At 36.1% G+C, this 15,964-nt stretch overlaps 2 protein-coding genes across 2 annotated transcripts in view; both read right to left on the reverse strand.

Annotated features, from left to right (window-relative positions):
- The window catches only part of LOC115411601 (CUGBP Elav-like family member 1), a 41,133-nt gene that overhangs the window by 19,944 nt on the left and 5,225 nt on the right, over positions 1-15,964 (reverse strand). Inside the window, 4 exon segments of the mRNA XM_030123793.1 lie at positions 114-256; positions 2,633-2,673; positions 4,925-5,007; positions 5,492-5,676. Coding sequence (XP_029979653.1) covers positions 114-256; positions 2,633-2,673; positions 4,925-5,007; positions 5,492-5,666 — 442 coding nt within the window. The 5' untranslated portion in view covers positions 5,667-5,676.
- Positions 9,639-15,964, reverse strand: part of LOC115417166 (methionyl-tRNA formyltransferase, mitochondrial-like) — a 28,022-nt gene continuing 21,696 nt past the window's right edge. The window contains 1 exon segment of the mRNA XM_030131181.1: positions 9,639-9,716. Coding sequence (XP_029987041.1) covers positions 9,639-9,716 — 78 coding nt within the window.

The following is a 15,964-nucleotide window of genomic DNA, read 5'->3' on the forward strand; positions in this document are numbered from 1 at the left end:
ACCGTGATATGATGGATTCTACAATATTTTATGTATATCCAACACATATATGGATTATGTCTTTTCTATTTGCCGAGCATCTGATCAGAGACAGAAAACAGAGAACGTCTCACCACGACTGAGTCCGTCGGGGCCTCTGAGTATCCGACACTCCTCTATCTGTCCATACGGTGAAAACATCAGGCGAATGTCGTTCTCGTTACACTTCTTGGAGATCATTCCAATGAACAGCTTTCTGTCTTCAACTGCTGTATTTAGAAGAACACAACATCAAACACACCTGCTCTGTGTTAAAGTTAATTCAGCTTCAAACATCATGTTAGAGTTTATAACTGGTTCTGTCTGTGGTCCAGGCAAGACCACTTGAACAACTGTTTTTTTTATTGCTCTGGAGTTTTTCACGCATTATACTCCAGATTTTGTGGGGGTTTTTTTTACCCAATGAAGCACCTACAACTACTTTTCTGGATTTGTGTATTTTGATTTACAAATTTTAATACGATTATGGAACATAAGTGCAGAAATGTGGACAACTGAATCATAGGTTGAATCCAGTCTCACACTAATGAGCAGATGGGCGAAGTCAAGGGAAGGTTAACATCTGGTCAAAAAAAAATTAATTACAATAATCTAAACCAAACTTATATTTTTGGGTAGGTAATAACTTATAAAATGTATTTTGAAGTGAGAAAGAATTAGTGAAAAAAAATTTGAGGAGTTTTCTGAGTGTGAATGTTTGGAAAGTGACACAGTTTAATGCCGTCATTCTGGATTCATTTTATAAACTCTAGAAATAAACTAAAATTATTCCAAATGCATTGATATTTGACTATATATTATTTATGTCATATTCTGAACACACAGTGTTTAAAATTAATAAATGCATATATCTATGCAAAATACATTTGAATATAATGTTAATATTATTTGTATGTTGTAAATATTGTGAAAAAAATGTATATAATATTTATAATTGAAATAAAAATGGCTAATTTAATATTTACTTTTGTTGTCCATCTGTGACACTGACATTTTTCTAAACTCTTTCTATTTAGGTCTGATCAAAATTTTTTTCCTCTAACCAATAATTTGGTTGTAAAATAGAGGGTTTAAGGCAGGGGTGTCCAAACTTTTTTTAAAGAGGGCCAGATCTGATAATGTGGACACTGCCAGGGGCCAGCGGTCCCTTTGGATGTTTTATAAACAGTAAAAATTACATATAAAAGCACTGTTCTACAACAATTTTATTTTCATTGTCACAATATCATTTTTTTAAATGACAATGTAACCAAATCTAAGCCACTCAGGTGTGAACAAATTAAAAAAAAAAAAAAAAAACATTTCTGCCTTCCTTTCACACTGGAGTCAGAAACACAGAACAAACTGTGTGGAGTATCTTAAACGTCCAAGAAGTTGATACAAATCTTAACCCCACATTCATTTTAAACATGACTTATATGAGTAATCAGTACTCATATATTACTCAGTAATGTAAAGTGTTAACATTTCAGATGAAAACATATGACTCTTACTCTTGTCTTTCACAAAATCATTCAGAAAGTAATATTTTGTGTCACATCTACAAGTACATAACACCAGCAGTTAGAGGCAACTAACCTGGCAACTTGGTATCCTGCCCTGGTGGTGAATTCATTAAACTCAGGTTCACATGAAGAGTCACTGTTGTGAGTTTAAAGCAGCTGGAATGTGCTTCACTTTTTCGGAACGCTCACTCCCTGCTAGCTTGTCATATGCGTTTGCATGTTTTGTCTGCTCGTGTCTCTTTACATTGAATTCCTTAAACAAGGCAACAGTCTGTTGACAAATTAGGCAAACACAATCGCCTCGATTTTCAGGGAAAAAAAATTGTAATTCCCATCTCTGCTGGAAGCGGCGGCCCTCACTGTCAACTTTCGTTTTTTATTTACAGGCGCCATGGTTAGAAATTAGTGGAAAGGGTTCACGGTGAGGTCACAGACAGATAGAGTTAGAGTGGTGCTGCCACCATGAGGTGAAAGGAGGAACTGCATTTGAACCTTTTATGATTCATGTACTCGGTTCAACAGTCCAAGCGGGCCATAATAACATTCTAAAACTGAAGCTGTGGGCCGTAGAAAATCTGACCGCGGGCCGTGATTGGCCCCGGGCCGGACTTTGGACATGCCTGGTTTAAGGTATACACTAAATAAATTTGAGGATGAAAATGTCAGAGGAACTTCACTTTAGAATTCTTGCAAAAAATAGACGTTAATTTTTTGTCCATCCATGACGCAGTAGTTTTTGATATTTTTCATTTTAAAATATCTGAAACTAAATTTTGCCCTTTGAGTCTGTTTAAGATGGCATTTAGACCTTTAAAATTATGTGGAATATTTGTCTGAAACTTGTCTGGTTCAACAGTTATGAATCAAAAAGTAGTGGGCGGTCCATTTGTGATGCCCTTGACCACGCCCAGATGCAGAAATGTGCATCTATTAACTCCAAGGATTACACCAGTGAATTCCCCAAAATCATTTCAGCAGTGTTATATTTATGGATTTCAGCAGTTTCTATAGCAGAGGCATCATGAGTGAATAAATAAAAATATGAGAAACAGAAGTGAAGAACATTGTAGAAAGTTCTTACCATTGTTTTTTCACTGTCAGCAGGTTTCATCTGGATCGGATGGTGCATCTAAAAAAGGCCAAAGGTCAAAAAACCTGCATGTCTGTACAGTGTGATGCATGTCAGGAATATGATTTGGTTCAATTACATGATCAGACTCAGACAGATTTTGGGTGACATTCAATTATTATTATTATTATGCTGTAATAACCACTTCATTATAATAATTAGTAGTTCTGCTCTCACTAAACTATACGTACATACTGTGCATATTATAACATAATTATTTTTTATTATTACTACTTTATTGTTTATTTCTACTTGTACTTTCTAATGTGCAATTGCCTGTTTTTCACGACTATTTTTATTGTTATTGTTATTAGTATTTATTTCCTTTTGTCTTGTAATATTTCTTATATGTGTACCTTCAGTTTTGTGCTGCTACTGGAACCTTAATTTCCTGAGGGATCAATAAAGTTCTATCTAATCTAATCTGAAATAATGAAGACCACATGGTGAACGACTTCCATTACACATTCAGACTGTCCATTATTAATGACCCACATTGTTACAGGAAAGACACTGCATTCAGTGATATGCACATGGAAACACTGGGTTCATTCTGGATATAGTTACTTTCATGCAAACTGCAATATGTCATATGGTTGTTAACCCTCTGGTATCAGGCCGGTAGAGTTCTTTTAACCACTGAAAGTGCATAATTCGCACAGAGCCGTAGTAATGTCAACATTTTTTTCAGACAGTTGTTTTTTTATTTTTTTTTTTTTGTATTTCATCAACTTCAGCCACAAACAAAAGTAGCAATACTCAAGAACTGCCATATTTTTAACCCTTTAAAGGCCATGTTTGTAACGTAAACAAAACATAGCTGCTTATTAATGCAAAAAAACACAAAAGATTTTTTTAAATATACTACATAAAAACTGGATTACTTGGTTTTTGATTTTTTCATCCTGGCATATGTCATTAGTGCCTTTTCCATTGGACATCTGAGCAAAACTTTACCGATATTTACTAAATGTCGAAAAAACAGAAGTGTAATGTCGGTTTTTCCATTAAATCACAAGTGTGATGATTTGTTTATTTATTATTGCAAGATGATGTGAGAAGTCATTCCATAAACATGGCGACAAACTTAAATATGGTGTGATTTACAGATATATTCATTATTATTATATATTATCCCTCTATCTCGTACTAAATAAAAAAAATGATTCATTTCCTAGTGTGTCCCACATACCGCAACATGTGTTTTAAAACTCTTCTTCTTTGCTTGTTGTAACGCCCGTCAACATCTGATATTTTTATTGACATGACTCTAATTGTAGAAAAAGGTCTTTCCATTGCAGTTTAGTGTGATAAACCAATTGCGCTACGCCCAAAAAAACACCTCTTGCCAGTGCAAAAGTTTTTAATCAAAAAATGAGAGTTTTGACGAAATTGTCATTTTTCCATTAAGGAAATTTTTATGCGCAAGTTATATTCACGCAGTCTGAGGGTAAATGGAAAAGCGGCTTGTGATTAACAGCAACTTTGGTTAATATGTTATTTTTTGCGTAAATGTTAAATGCTAAAATGTGTCAGTGTGCATTTTTTTACTCACTTGGTAGAAGGGTGTTAGTGTAGGAATTTAACACTGTTACATCGTGATGATTTTAGTGGCTGGGTCAGAATTTTAAAAAAGATGCAAAAATGAACAACTTTTAAATTCTGACCTAATACAAGCTGTGAAAAATAATATGACCTTTTATAATATGAGGTATAAAGTGTGCATAATATGCTCACCTGGATACCTGATAATGAAGTTTGTTCATGCTTTCAGTTCAATAATTAGAAAAACTCATTTTTAAAAGTGAAATAAATTCAGTAAAATTAGTTTTTAAGTATAAAGATAACATAGCTAATGTAGTCCCGCAGGATTTTCAACAAAGCTTTGAAATTGATAAATAAATAAATAAATAAATGTGTGAAATTAGTGTGTGTTAGTTGCTGAAAAGATAAAAATCATAGTTGTTCTTGTCAGTTTTTACAGTGCCGTATTTACTGATCAATCGCTCCAACCAACACAATGAATTCAACAGTTATCAGGTTTTACTAAGTGATAAAATTAAAAATTTAATTCGAATTAAATCTAGATGATTAATGCATTTTTAGAAACAACATTATAGGAGTAGGAGGTGGTGATCAGCTTTTCCTGATCAATATTATTGATGCTATAACAGCTTTTGCAAATCTGCCACTGGCCGACCTGTAGCTTCCACATGAACCATCGAACACAGATAAATAATCTGTCACCTACCCCTGGCAGAATCTTCATGTTGTGCAGAGCGTTCTGTGCCTCCAAGGCTGATTTGCGAGTGTAATAAGTTATAAAACAACAGCCTGAGGAGAAAAGTGACAACAGCATCACTAACCTGCAATAATTTTAAACATTTTATGCTTCGGTTTATCATTTACACATGTGCAGTACAACTTACAGACAACAGTAGATCTACAAATACACAAAACATTTACAGGCATCTGGAACTGAAAATATATCATTTAACTTTATGATCAAAACAACTTTTCAGGATTGTTAATGTCTTCAGTGTAGTTTTTGTACTTTGTCTTTGGGATAAATTGACACCATTGGATGGCCAGTTTAGGCCCACGGGCCGTATGTTTGACTGCCCTGATCAAAATCATTCTTTGTACAGTTAAATAAAGGTTGAAGCAAAAAGAAAAGAAAAAGTATGTTACAGATGTCCAAAACTCTCAGGAGATAGAGTTCATATCTGTAATAGTACAGTTGTATTAACCTTCAATAATCTGTCAGTTCTACTGTGTAGTGATAATATGTGTGTGTGTTTTGTTTCAGTGGGTAAACCTTTGCTCTGTGGTGGATTCTGACTTCGATCTCGGAGAACATTAATCTCATAGACGGCTCCAAAAGGTTCAAACAGCCGAAGCTGATCCTCAGACCAGGACCGTGGGATCTGGCCCACAAACATCTTGATGGCGTCCACATCTGGTTGGTCCGGGTGATCCAGAGACCCATTCATCTTTTTCCCACTACAGAGGAAAATACGATTGCGTTAGATTCTTTTTAATCATAACTATTATCTACTGTACTTGACTCTTTACTGCATTAATCCACTTCAAATAAATAAAATACTATCTTTAAATCAGAGGATGGTATGTCCCCCCGAGACTCTAGTAAATTGAAAAGCAATACGTTACTGATATTAGAACAGTTTCATTGACAGCAGAACAGTTAAGTCATATAAGAACATAAATTACAAAGCAGATACAACAGACAGAAAAAACCACTTAAACACATAAATGAATGATGAATTGTAGTTTATACAGTGCATATTTTGTTTTCTAATTAATATATACTAGTGACCCCTTGTGGTGGAAAAAAATGTGGATTTTTTTTTCCCAGTTATGATCTAGAAAATGAATGTCAAACTCACTGTATTTCAGAAGCCTCCAACAGCCTGAAATTATCTTAAAATGGGCCGCACCAGTAAAATAATAACAGTGAAAAAGTAAAATTACATTATGAAATGTTTACATCTACAAACTATCCTTTAAAGGATGTGAATAACAAGAACAACCTGAAATTTCTAAAGAAAAATAAGTGCAATTTGAACAATATTCTGCCTTAGCTTATCTTTAACACATGTTCACTACAACTAACAGATCACAGTGGATCTACAAATACACAAAACATTTAATAACAGGGAGAATATTGGTACAATTGCACTTACTACTACTAAAACAAAACAGGTTATTCATATTTGTTCAGGTTATTCACATTTTTTGTGGAAGGAAATTTGTAAATGTAAACATTGTCATACAATTTAAACTTTTTACACTAAAACAAAGAGAAAAAGTTGTATTTATCATTATTTATAGTTACTCTGATAGTATTTTACTGGTCTGATCCACTTGAGGTCAAACTGGTTTGTATGTGGAACCTGAACTAACATGGTTTTTACAAATATAACTGTTAATTTCTTCAGTGTAATTTTTACGTTTCACAAATTCACTCCACAAGCCGGATCTGACCCTTTGTCGGACCGGTTTTGGCCCACGGGCCGTATTTTTGACTCCCCTGATCGAGAAACAGAATGATGGACAGACAACGTGTTGAACACTATATCTCTGATTTAAAGGTAAAAAGAATGTTTAACAGTCAGGAACAAATTTGATAAATGACAGTTTTTGCTTGGACATCCTATTATAGAAAACCTACTGCAGGAAAAAATACACTATTCATATTAAAATGACTTCCTTCATTTTGGAGAATGGTAAATGTAAATGGACTGATAGCGCATTTTCTACACCTTCATGGTGCCCAAAGCACTTTACAATTCCTCACATTCACCCATTCACACATACACCAGCGGGCGAATGCTGCATATGGCGCTGCCTGGCCCTATTGGGAGCAATTTAGGGTTCAGTGTCTTGCTCAAGGACACTCCAACATGTGGACAGTGGGAGCCAGGATTCGAACTGCCAACCTTTTAGTCACTGGACGACCCGCTCTACCAACTGAGCCACAGCTGCCAGTTTTGCTTGGACATCCTATGACAGAAAACCTACTGCAGCAAAAAATACACCATTCATACGAAAATGACTTCCTTCATTTTGGAGAATGTTTTAAAAGATGAACCCTGCAGAAGACCCTGCAAATTAAAACCCAAACCATGAAATTACGGCTAGAGCTTCATTCTAATGTTTACATCCTGGACTTATTCACATTGACGACACACACAGCAAACAGAAGAAGTTGAAACAAGAAATGAAAGAGAAAAGAAAAGAAAAGAAACAACAGTTTCAAAGTTAAAAAATTAGACCTGATTAAAGTTTTCAATTCCATGAGTCACACTGAATACAGTCAAACAGGACTCATGTGCATTTCCATTTCAACCAGTGATCTCCAATTGACTGGATAACGTCTTAGACGAGGTTTGGACCAGTTAGAACACCTTCAAACTGGTCTGATACAGAACCAAACACTGGACAGAACCAGTACAAGGGATTCAGAGGATTATACAGATACAGAGAAAGAATGAATGAGTAAATATAACAAACTGCATCATCTGTTATTCATTCATCTGTTTATTGTTTTAATCTTTAAATTTTAATTAAACTCACAATGTGGCGCTGTATGTGATGTCAGTCTGCTTGTATATTTGATCATTTTAAATTATAAATAGGATAAGCTCTTCTCCTGCTGTGGTTTGTATAATCCAGATGTGCGTCATGTCTCCAGTTAAACGTCAGATATCCATTGCCAAATATCTTCCACTAAGGATAAACCTGGGAATCCTCCAGTTCTGATCCAGGAACAGAATGATGACCCAGGTATCTGGGTGTGGTTCCTCGTCAGTCCTCCACCCATGACTATAGGGAACTAAAAAATCCTTTCAGACAGAGCGCTGAAGTCGATTTCTGGATCAAAATCAAGGATGACGGAGTTGAAGCCGAGGAGGTAAAAAAGTGAACTGAGAGGAGTTGTCTATGGTCAGGGCCACCACTGCTCCAGCAGACCTGCGTATCCAAGTGTATCCAAGGTGCGTAAAGGTGTATTCGGGCAAATCCAAGTGTATCTGGGCATATCGAGGCGTGTCCAGGCGTATCTGAGTGTGTCCTGGGATGTCCGGGTGTATCTGGGTAAATCCGGGCAAATCGGGCATATTCAGGCGTGTCCAGGTGTGTGCAGGCGAATCTGTGCGTGTTCAGGCCTATCCAGGTGTATCCACGCGTGTACAGGCATATCCAGGGGTGTAACGGTGTATCCAGGCAAATCCAAGTGTATTTGGGCATATCGAGGCATGTCCAGGTGCATCTGGGCGTGTCCTGACATGTCCGGGTGTATCTGGGTAAATCAGGGCAAATCTGGGCATATTCAGGCATGTCCAGGTGTGTGCAGGCGTATCCGGGCATATCCAGGTGCATCAAGGCGTGTCCGGGCATATCCAAGCATGTCGGGGCTTATCCAGGCGTCTGTGGGCATATTCAGGTGTACCCACGTGTATCTAAATGCATCCAAGCATGTTCGGGTGTATCAACACGTGTCCAGGTGCATCCAGGCATATCCAAACATGTCCAGGCGTATCCAGGCATCTACAGTCATATCCGGGCATATCCAGGTGCATCCAGGTGTGTCCAGGCATATCCAAGCATGTCTGGGCATATCCAAGCATGTCCAGGTGTATCCAGGCATGTGCGGACATATCTGGGTGTATCTATGCATGTTCAGGCGTGTCAGGCTACACCTTATTAGTTAAGGCACAGTTTTTCCTCTTTTAAAGCTGCATCGTCTTCATTCTTCAGCTTCATTTCCAACGGTTGCAGTGTAGTTGTAGTTGTAGTTTGGTTTGACAGTGCCATGTCTCCAATCGTTATCACACGAAAACCCCTAGAATTTTATTGTCACTGTCACAAGAACAATGTATCAGTTTATCAGCTCTGTTTCTGTTTACCAGCAGATTAAAGTGAAAAAAAAAGACTGTATATAAAACTGTCACACAAAAAATTATCCTGAAAATATATAGTACTGGAAAATATTGACAAAAGGTCAACTCTGTACCACAGATAGAAGAAATATATACAACAAAAAAAGGATATATACAACAAATAAAGGATATATTCATGGTAAAATAAAAAAAAATCAAGGTGCATGAGTTATGAATATTGAGGGAGGGTTCAGTGGTGTATTGTCCATTGACTGGGGGGGTGGTTATTAAACACTAAACTACTCATCAGACACTCACAGATATAATCTCACGTTCATCACGTTGTCATGGTGCTTAATCCTAATTTAAAACTAGTTTAATTTAGTGTCAAGACACTGTCATCATCAGGATCAAGCTGTTTTAATGAAAAATTCCACTTTAGTTTCCACCCTGGAGCAGACTGACCAAACTGGAACTGCATCTAACTTTACCCCAGACCACTATCAGGACATGAAGATAATGCCTTACTTTAAAATGACTAGAATATTAGACTCTTACTACAATCTAACTGTCCATGTAGACCAGGATCTGCTGAATGAGCCAGTTTGGTTTCACTGGTGTGGTTTTTATTCCCAGCAGCTTCTGGACAGATCCCATGAACACAATGATAACACTTATAATGAACCAGAAGGACCAATGGTAGATAATAGATAAAAGATGAACTCCAGGATGTGCTCTCTTAAAGGGGTCATATTTATCTAAACCCACTTCTATTCGTCTTTGGTTCATTATTTGTGTATTTGGACCCTAATAGTTCATACAGTTTGAATTTGAACCCTCCAAGTCTTGCAAAACTATCTTTACATTCATTTGGACAAAAATCAACTGGATTTCTACAACCTGTTTTACTTCTTGCTTAATTTGTTACGTCTATAACTAGTTCTTGTCCACATTTGCATATATAAGGTCCAGACTTCAGACAAACATTTTTCCAGTTCGACATAATTGTTTGTCAGCAGCAGCGGTTGTAGTCCATACTGAAAATATGTCCAAACTTTGAGCCTAATCGACCTAAAATGTTCAATTGTTGGTTGAACAGGACAGAGCAGCACAGCCAACAACCTGGAGGGGGCGGGGCCTGAAGTGGCTCATGTGCATTTAAAGGGCCAGTGCTCCAAACCTCCTTTCTGGTGTCATTACTCAGAAATAGGGTTGAAGATGGACCCGTGGAGTTGAATTACTGAAGAATTCAGACCCAAGCAGAGCATTTAAAGTTTATGGAGACCACAGGGAAATGTTTGAAAATGTAGAATTCCATTTAAAAAAGCAAAATATAACTCCTTTAAGTAGCATATATTATTAAATGCACAGCTGAGATAAAAAGTCCAAACTCTAATATCCTGTTGGACCTCCATTAGCTTCGATTACAGCATGCATTCGTTGTGACATCATTTCAATAAGTTTATACAGTGTCAGAACATTTATTTCCATAATTTCTTGGACACATAATGTTGTGACCCTTGACCTGACCAACTGAACCAACCCTGGATTATAACACTGCCCCACAGGCTTGTACTGTAAGCACTAGGCATGATGGGTAATCACATCATCTGCCTCCAGAACAGGGTCAAACTGAACTCATCAGACCACATGACCTTTACTCATTAAAACACAATCCAGTCTTTATGCTTCTATCAAACTGATGGTCGTTTCAGAAATAAGTAGCTCCTCATGCATCAGTTAAAGGGATAAAGAACTGAAACATTAACTGTAGGAATTATTATATTCATTAGTGTGATATTGTTTTAAACTACTCACTGTTACAGACTCTGATTTTATGATACTAATATTAATCAAATATCATAAAGAATCATTTACTGAGAACAGAAACATTTCCACTGATGACTTTGAGGTGTCAAATTGAAGGTAGATCCTCCTATTCTGAGCTATGAACCACAAATTAGATAATGCCCTGACAACTTCAGAATAAATTAATGAAGATCTGTTCATAAACCAATCCATCCGCCGACTAATGGTCACCTTTATCTATTAACTCATGTTCATATTGAGCTCCAGGATGCAGCAGCAACACACAAGAACAGATTAACTAAAAGCCAAGCTCAAAGTGTGGATTTCTCTGATTGGATGTGAATTTTCACTGGGTGATGTGACTGACTGCTTGGTTTTCCACCTGAATATGTAAAAACTTTGTTGCTTTCTCTTGTGCTTTATCACCTGCTTCTCCAGTGAACACCAGCTGCTGTTGTTTCAGAAAATAGTTCCTATGTCCCTGTACCTCACCGACATATTTTATCAAGAATCAGTAACAACTTGAATGTGTGAGGTTGTCAGGTTCTGTTTCTATGTTCCAGTCCTGTGGTCTGGATGCAGATCAATCGAACAACAGAAGTGGGCGGGACTTTCACTGGAGGAGAACTCAACTCATTCAATCAAAGTCCATATATGACTTCTATCAGTGATCAATAGGAACTATATTGATATCTGTAACTATTTACATGTTATAACCCATTAAAATATGAACCATTATATGTAAAGGCTCATTTATAATATTTTAAAAATTGTCAAAAATTCTAAATCGAAATTTCACAAAACTGTCAACAAACTTTGTAGACATTACCCCAAAGAAAGTGCATAAAATTTGAAATGAATCCGACCAGTAGTTTTGTAGATGATGTTTGAAATAATTCCTAACAAAGACAATGAAGTCGACAACAAAGACAACGACAAAGACGACATCAGACACAGCGCCTTCATGACTGCTCATGGCCTATTGGCTGGTGAGCTAAAAACTGACCCCACCCCTCAGAGACCCAAACCCAGGTCTGTCAACTGGACTGAAAACCACAAAAACACATCACAGACGATTGGCTACATCAGACACAGAGACAACTTTTACGTAGCAGCTGTTTTTAATTTCTCAAGTCCTAATATTACAACAATACATTGGTGCTCCTTTTGTAGTGATTTAGCGATTAAAACTGGGTTTACCCACATCTGTGTGAATATATGACACTTTATGAAGCACTTTGACAAACATCAAGGTATAAAAGCTCCATACGAATCCAAGTCCATTAACTATTTAATGACAACATTTTTAAAGGTGCTTCGACCTCATATCTGCATGTCGGTCCTTCTAGAACACAGTATCTTACAAAAGGTTGGACAGACAGCATTCACTTGAACAAGAATCAGGGATGAACTGGAAGGATTACAAAAGTCAAATGTCAAAAGGTCAAGATCAGAAAGACCAAAACCAACTGGATTAAAAGTATTCAGTGTAATAAAAGCCCTCCTGTAGCTGAGGTTACACTGGAGTAGAGTCAAACAGTAACTACGCTGATTCTGTTTAGAAGTGAACTGGTATCAGCTTGGTCTGGTTGTTGATTATGTGTAAAGGGGATATTTCTGCAAATTGGAAGGTTGTTTCTCTCAGTGTCTGCTCATTGAACTTCTTTAGGTTAGTCCTGCTGCTGCTCAACAGCACTGACATCTTCCACACCCTGGTACAAACCAATGAAAGGCACCATCATGACAAATGAAATATGTATTTTTTTATTGTGTTATGGGTATTTGTAGGTTTAGATTTCAACCCCAAAAAAAGAATTCTCAAACTGCCAGCAAATGAGATAAGATAAGATAAGATAAGATAAGATAAGATAAGATAAGATAAGATAAGATAAGATAAGATAAGATAATAATAAATAATAACAATAATGGATTAAATGTATATAGCACTTTTCAATGAACGCATACTCAAAGCGCATACAGTGGATCCATTATTCATTCACTCTTACATTCACACTGTGGTGATGATAAGATAAGAAGATAAGATAAGATAAGATAAGATAAGATAAGATAAGATAAGATAGATAAGATAAGATAAGTAAGACTTTATTGATGCCACCATGGGGAAATTTAAGTTGACAGTAGTAAATACAAAAGCAAGACCATCACAGATAAAACAAACATCATTATAACCCTTTCTGCTCTTAAACCCTATTGGAAATAAATCATCACGTCGTCTCTTAAAATATGTGAATCCAGATAATGCACTTGGAATACGTTTTTCCAGGGTGTAAAGGCAGAATCCACTGGAATTAAACTGTAGATGAACCAGATCATACTGAGTGATGTTCAAGAATCTAAACCAGGTAAACACAGTAAAGCATGAATATCTACAACAGATACGACCATAATTACTTAATTTTAGGGTGCAGCGTTGTCTGTTCATAAAATGTGGAGTGGATGATGTCTTAGACAAATCAGAGTGTTTTTGCTGATTTCACAGTCCCTTTCTGTTCATTTCCCTGCTGTTTTACACTATACATTTATTGTTTTTCTTTGTGACCAGCCAAACTATGCTGTTTTTGTCTTATTCACACATTTTCCATTTCTTTTCTCAGGCAAGACGTCACCAAAACAAATGACTATGTATACAAGGAGAAATTTAGAAACAAAACAACCCATCCATCATTGTCTGTCTCACATTATTTTAAATTATTCTGTTTTCTTATCATTATTCTGTGTTTATTATTCTGTACAGATCTTAGATTTCAGTTTTTACACAGATGCCTGTAGTCTCATTATTTACCAGCCTTACATGTGATGTCAAATCTGAATATGAAGTATTCTATATTATTACTGAGGGACTGCTTGTCACATGTATGTAAATGTGATACGACACTAGCTGGAAATCAAGGTTTGCTTTCTCCTCTTAAATAAACCAAAAATCTTTTCAGAATTATCATATAATATTATTGCCCAGTTTTTCCTCAAATACTAACTTAATCTTAATCCTTCACTCATGATTTAAAGTTACAGTGACCACTAGAGATCTCTGATTGGTTATCTTTAAACCAAACATCACTGGTTGAGTAAAAACTCTGAGGTCTGTTATTCAGTTTTACAGATAACTGTGTTTAACCCTAAATATGATGGGTTATTAATACAATTTATTTATTTATTAACCTTTATTTAACCTTTATTTATTTAGAGTGTTGTGGCCAAGACAGCAGCACCACAAGTTACAGAAAATACAGATTTCATCCATACATTCACATTAAAAAAGAACATAAAACACACAGTAAAATTTAGTTCTAAAAGACTACATAAAACACTAAACTAAAAACATACATAAAACACTACTGATGAATTAAAAGGTACTAAAAACATAACAACAATGTTCCTTAAAAGCATCTCAAAGCAGAATCCAATTCAATCAGTTTGAAAAACACCTACATCCACATTCATCCTTTTCCCATTCACGTAAAATGACTTTGAATGCATTTACATAGACCAGTTCCTTCAGTTTAATCTCCTTCTGTAAGTTGTTCCAGGCAGTGGAACCAGAACATTTAAAAGCTTTCTTTCCCAGTTCTGCTCTGACTTTTAGAACTCGAAGATAAAACAGATCCTGGGACTGGAGACTGTAATTAATAACATCATTCCAACAGACATAGATCATTAAATATGATAAAAGCAGACCTAAGATACATTTATAATCTATATAAATGTATTATCTTAATAATAAACAAGATACAAGGGGAAGAGAAAATTCAACACCACCTACTGGATCTGCAAAAATAAGCTGAATGACAGGCCTGGAAATGGGATATAAACCAAGAAACATGACCAAATGGATCAAAGAAAGGCTGACCCTATTAAAGATCTGAGTATTTTTACAGAAAGGATGTCAGTAGGTTGTTAAAGTTAGGACTGAACTGGGGAACAGAGCCTTCAGCTGTGACTGGAATACACTTCAACTGGAGCTGAAAATACCTGAGCTCATGTCACTCCAAGCTTTTCATTCCATCTTACAGACAAGACAGAGAGTCATTCGAACACTGTCTGTGTTCTTAAATTACTGTGACCTCAACTAAATTTGCACTTGTATGAAATATTAAAAAACAAACTGCACTTTAAAAACTGTCAAACCTTTCTGTTATTACTAAATTATGAATTGTTTTAATTTATAAACCTGTATTCTTTCATGGCATGTGCAGCTGACCTCTGGGCCAGGTCGACCTTTTATAAATGGGACTCTATCTGGTTAAATAAAGCTTAATAAAATAAAATTAAAAGAAAAAATAATATAGAATTCACTGCAACAAGAGGGAGAGATGGATTATACAGCAAATCTACTTATACTGTTACTGTATTGATCCATTATGCACCTCTAACTCTTACTGATTGCATATTGCTGCTATTGTAAATAGACATACACTTTATATTCTATTACAGTTTAGTCTTTATACCACCCATTTATTCTTATTCTATTTTTACCTCTTTTTTAAAAAGAATTGCATGGCTTTTTAATAACAAAGTGAGACAGAAATGGTATCTCAATTCTCTGTATGTCCTGTGCATCTAGTGAACTAACAATAAAAATCTGTTTTTTTCTTACTGAATCATAGTTGTTATTATTTGATGCATAGTTTTTATATGCATATTTTTTATTTTGTGTATATAGTGTCTGTTTTATTTATCCCTACTGCCTCCTGAGCCACTGCATCCAAACCTCATTTTGATGTAAATCTGAATGACTAATAAAATCTGTCTATGTCTAAGAATCTGCTTTCTATGACCAACAGAATGAGAAGAATCAGAGGTGGATTCAACCAAAGCGATGCTCACAACGAGGTTCTGCAAACGCTAAAAGTTCCCTGAGTGGCGACAACAAAACCACCTGTAAGCAGTGACAGTTAGTACCAACAGGACTTAAAATGAAGACCTTACACTAAACCGGCTCTTTCAGAAACCTCTAGAAACGCAGGACGAAGGACACAAACTCCAACAGGGTGAAGAACTTACACAGGACTAGAGTTCAGAGAGCAGTGGTCCACCATCATCTCTGGGAGAAAATCCAACTT

Source organism: Sphaeramia orbicularis, chromosome 3, assembly GCF_902148855.1.
Source record: "Sphaeramia orbicularis chromosome 3, fSphaOr1.1, whole genome shotgun sequence".
NCBI lineage: Eukaryota > Metazoa > Chordata > Actinopteri > Kurtiformes > Apogonidae > Sphaeramia > Sphaeramia orbicularis.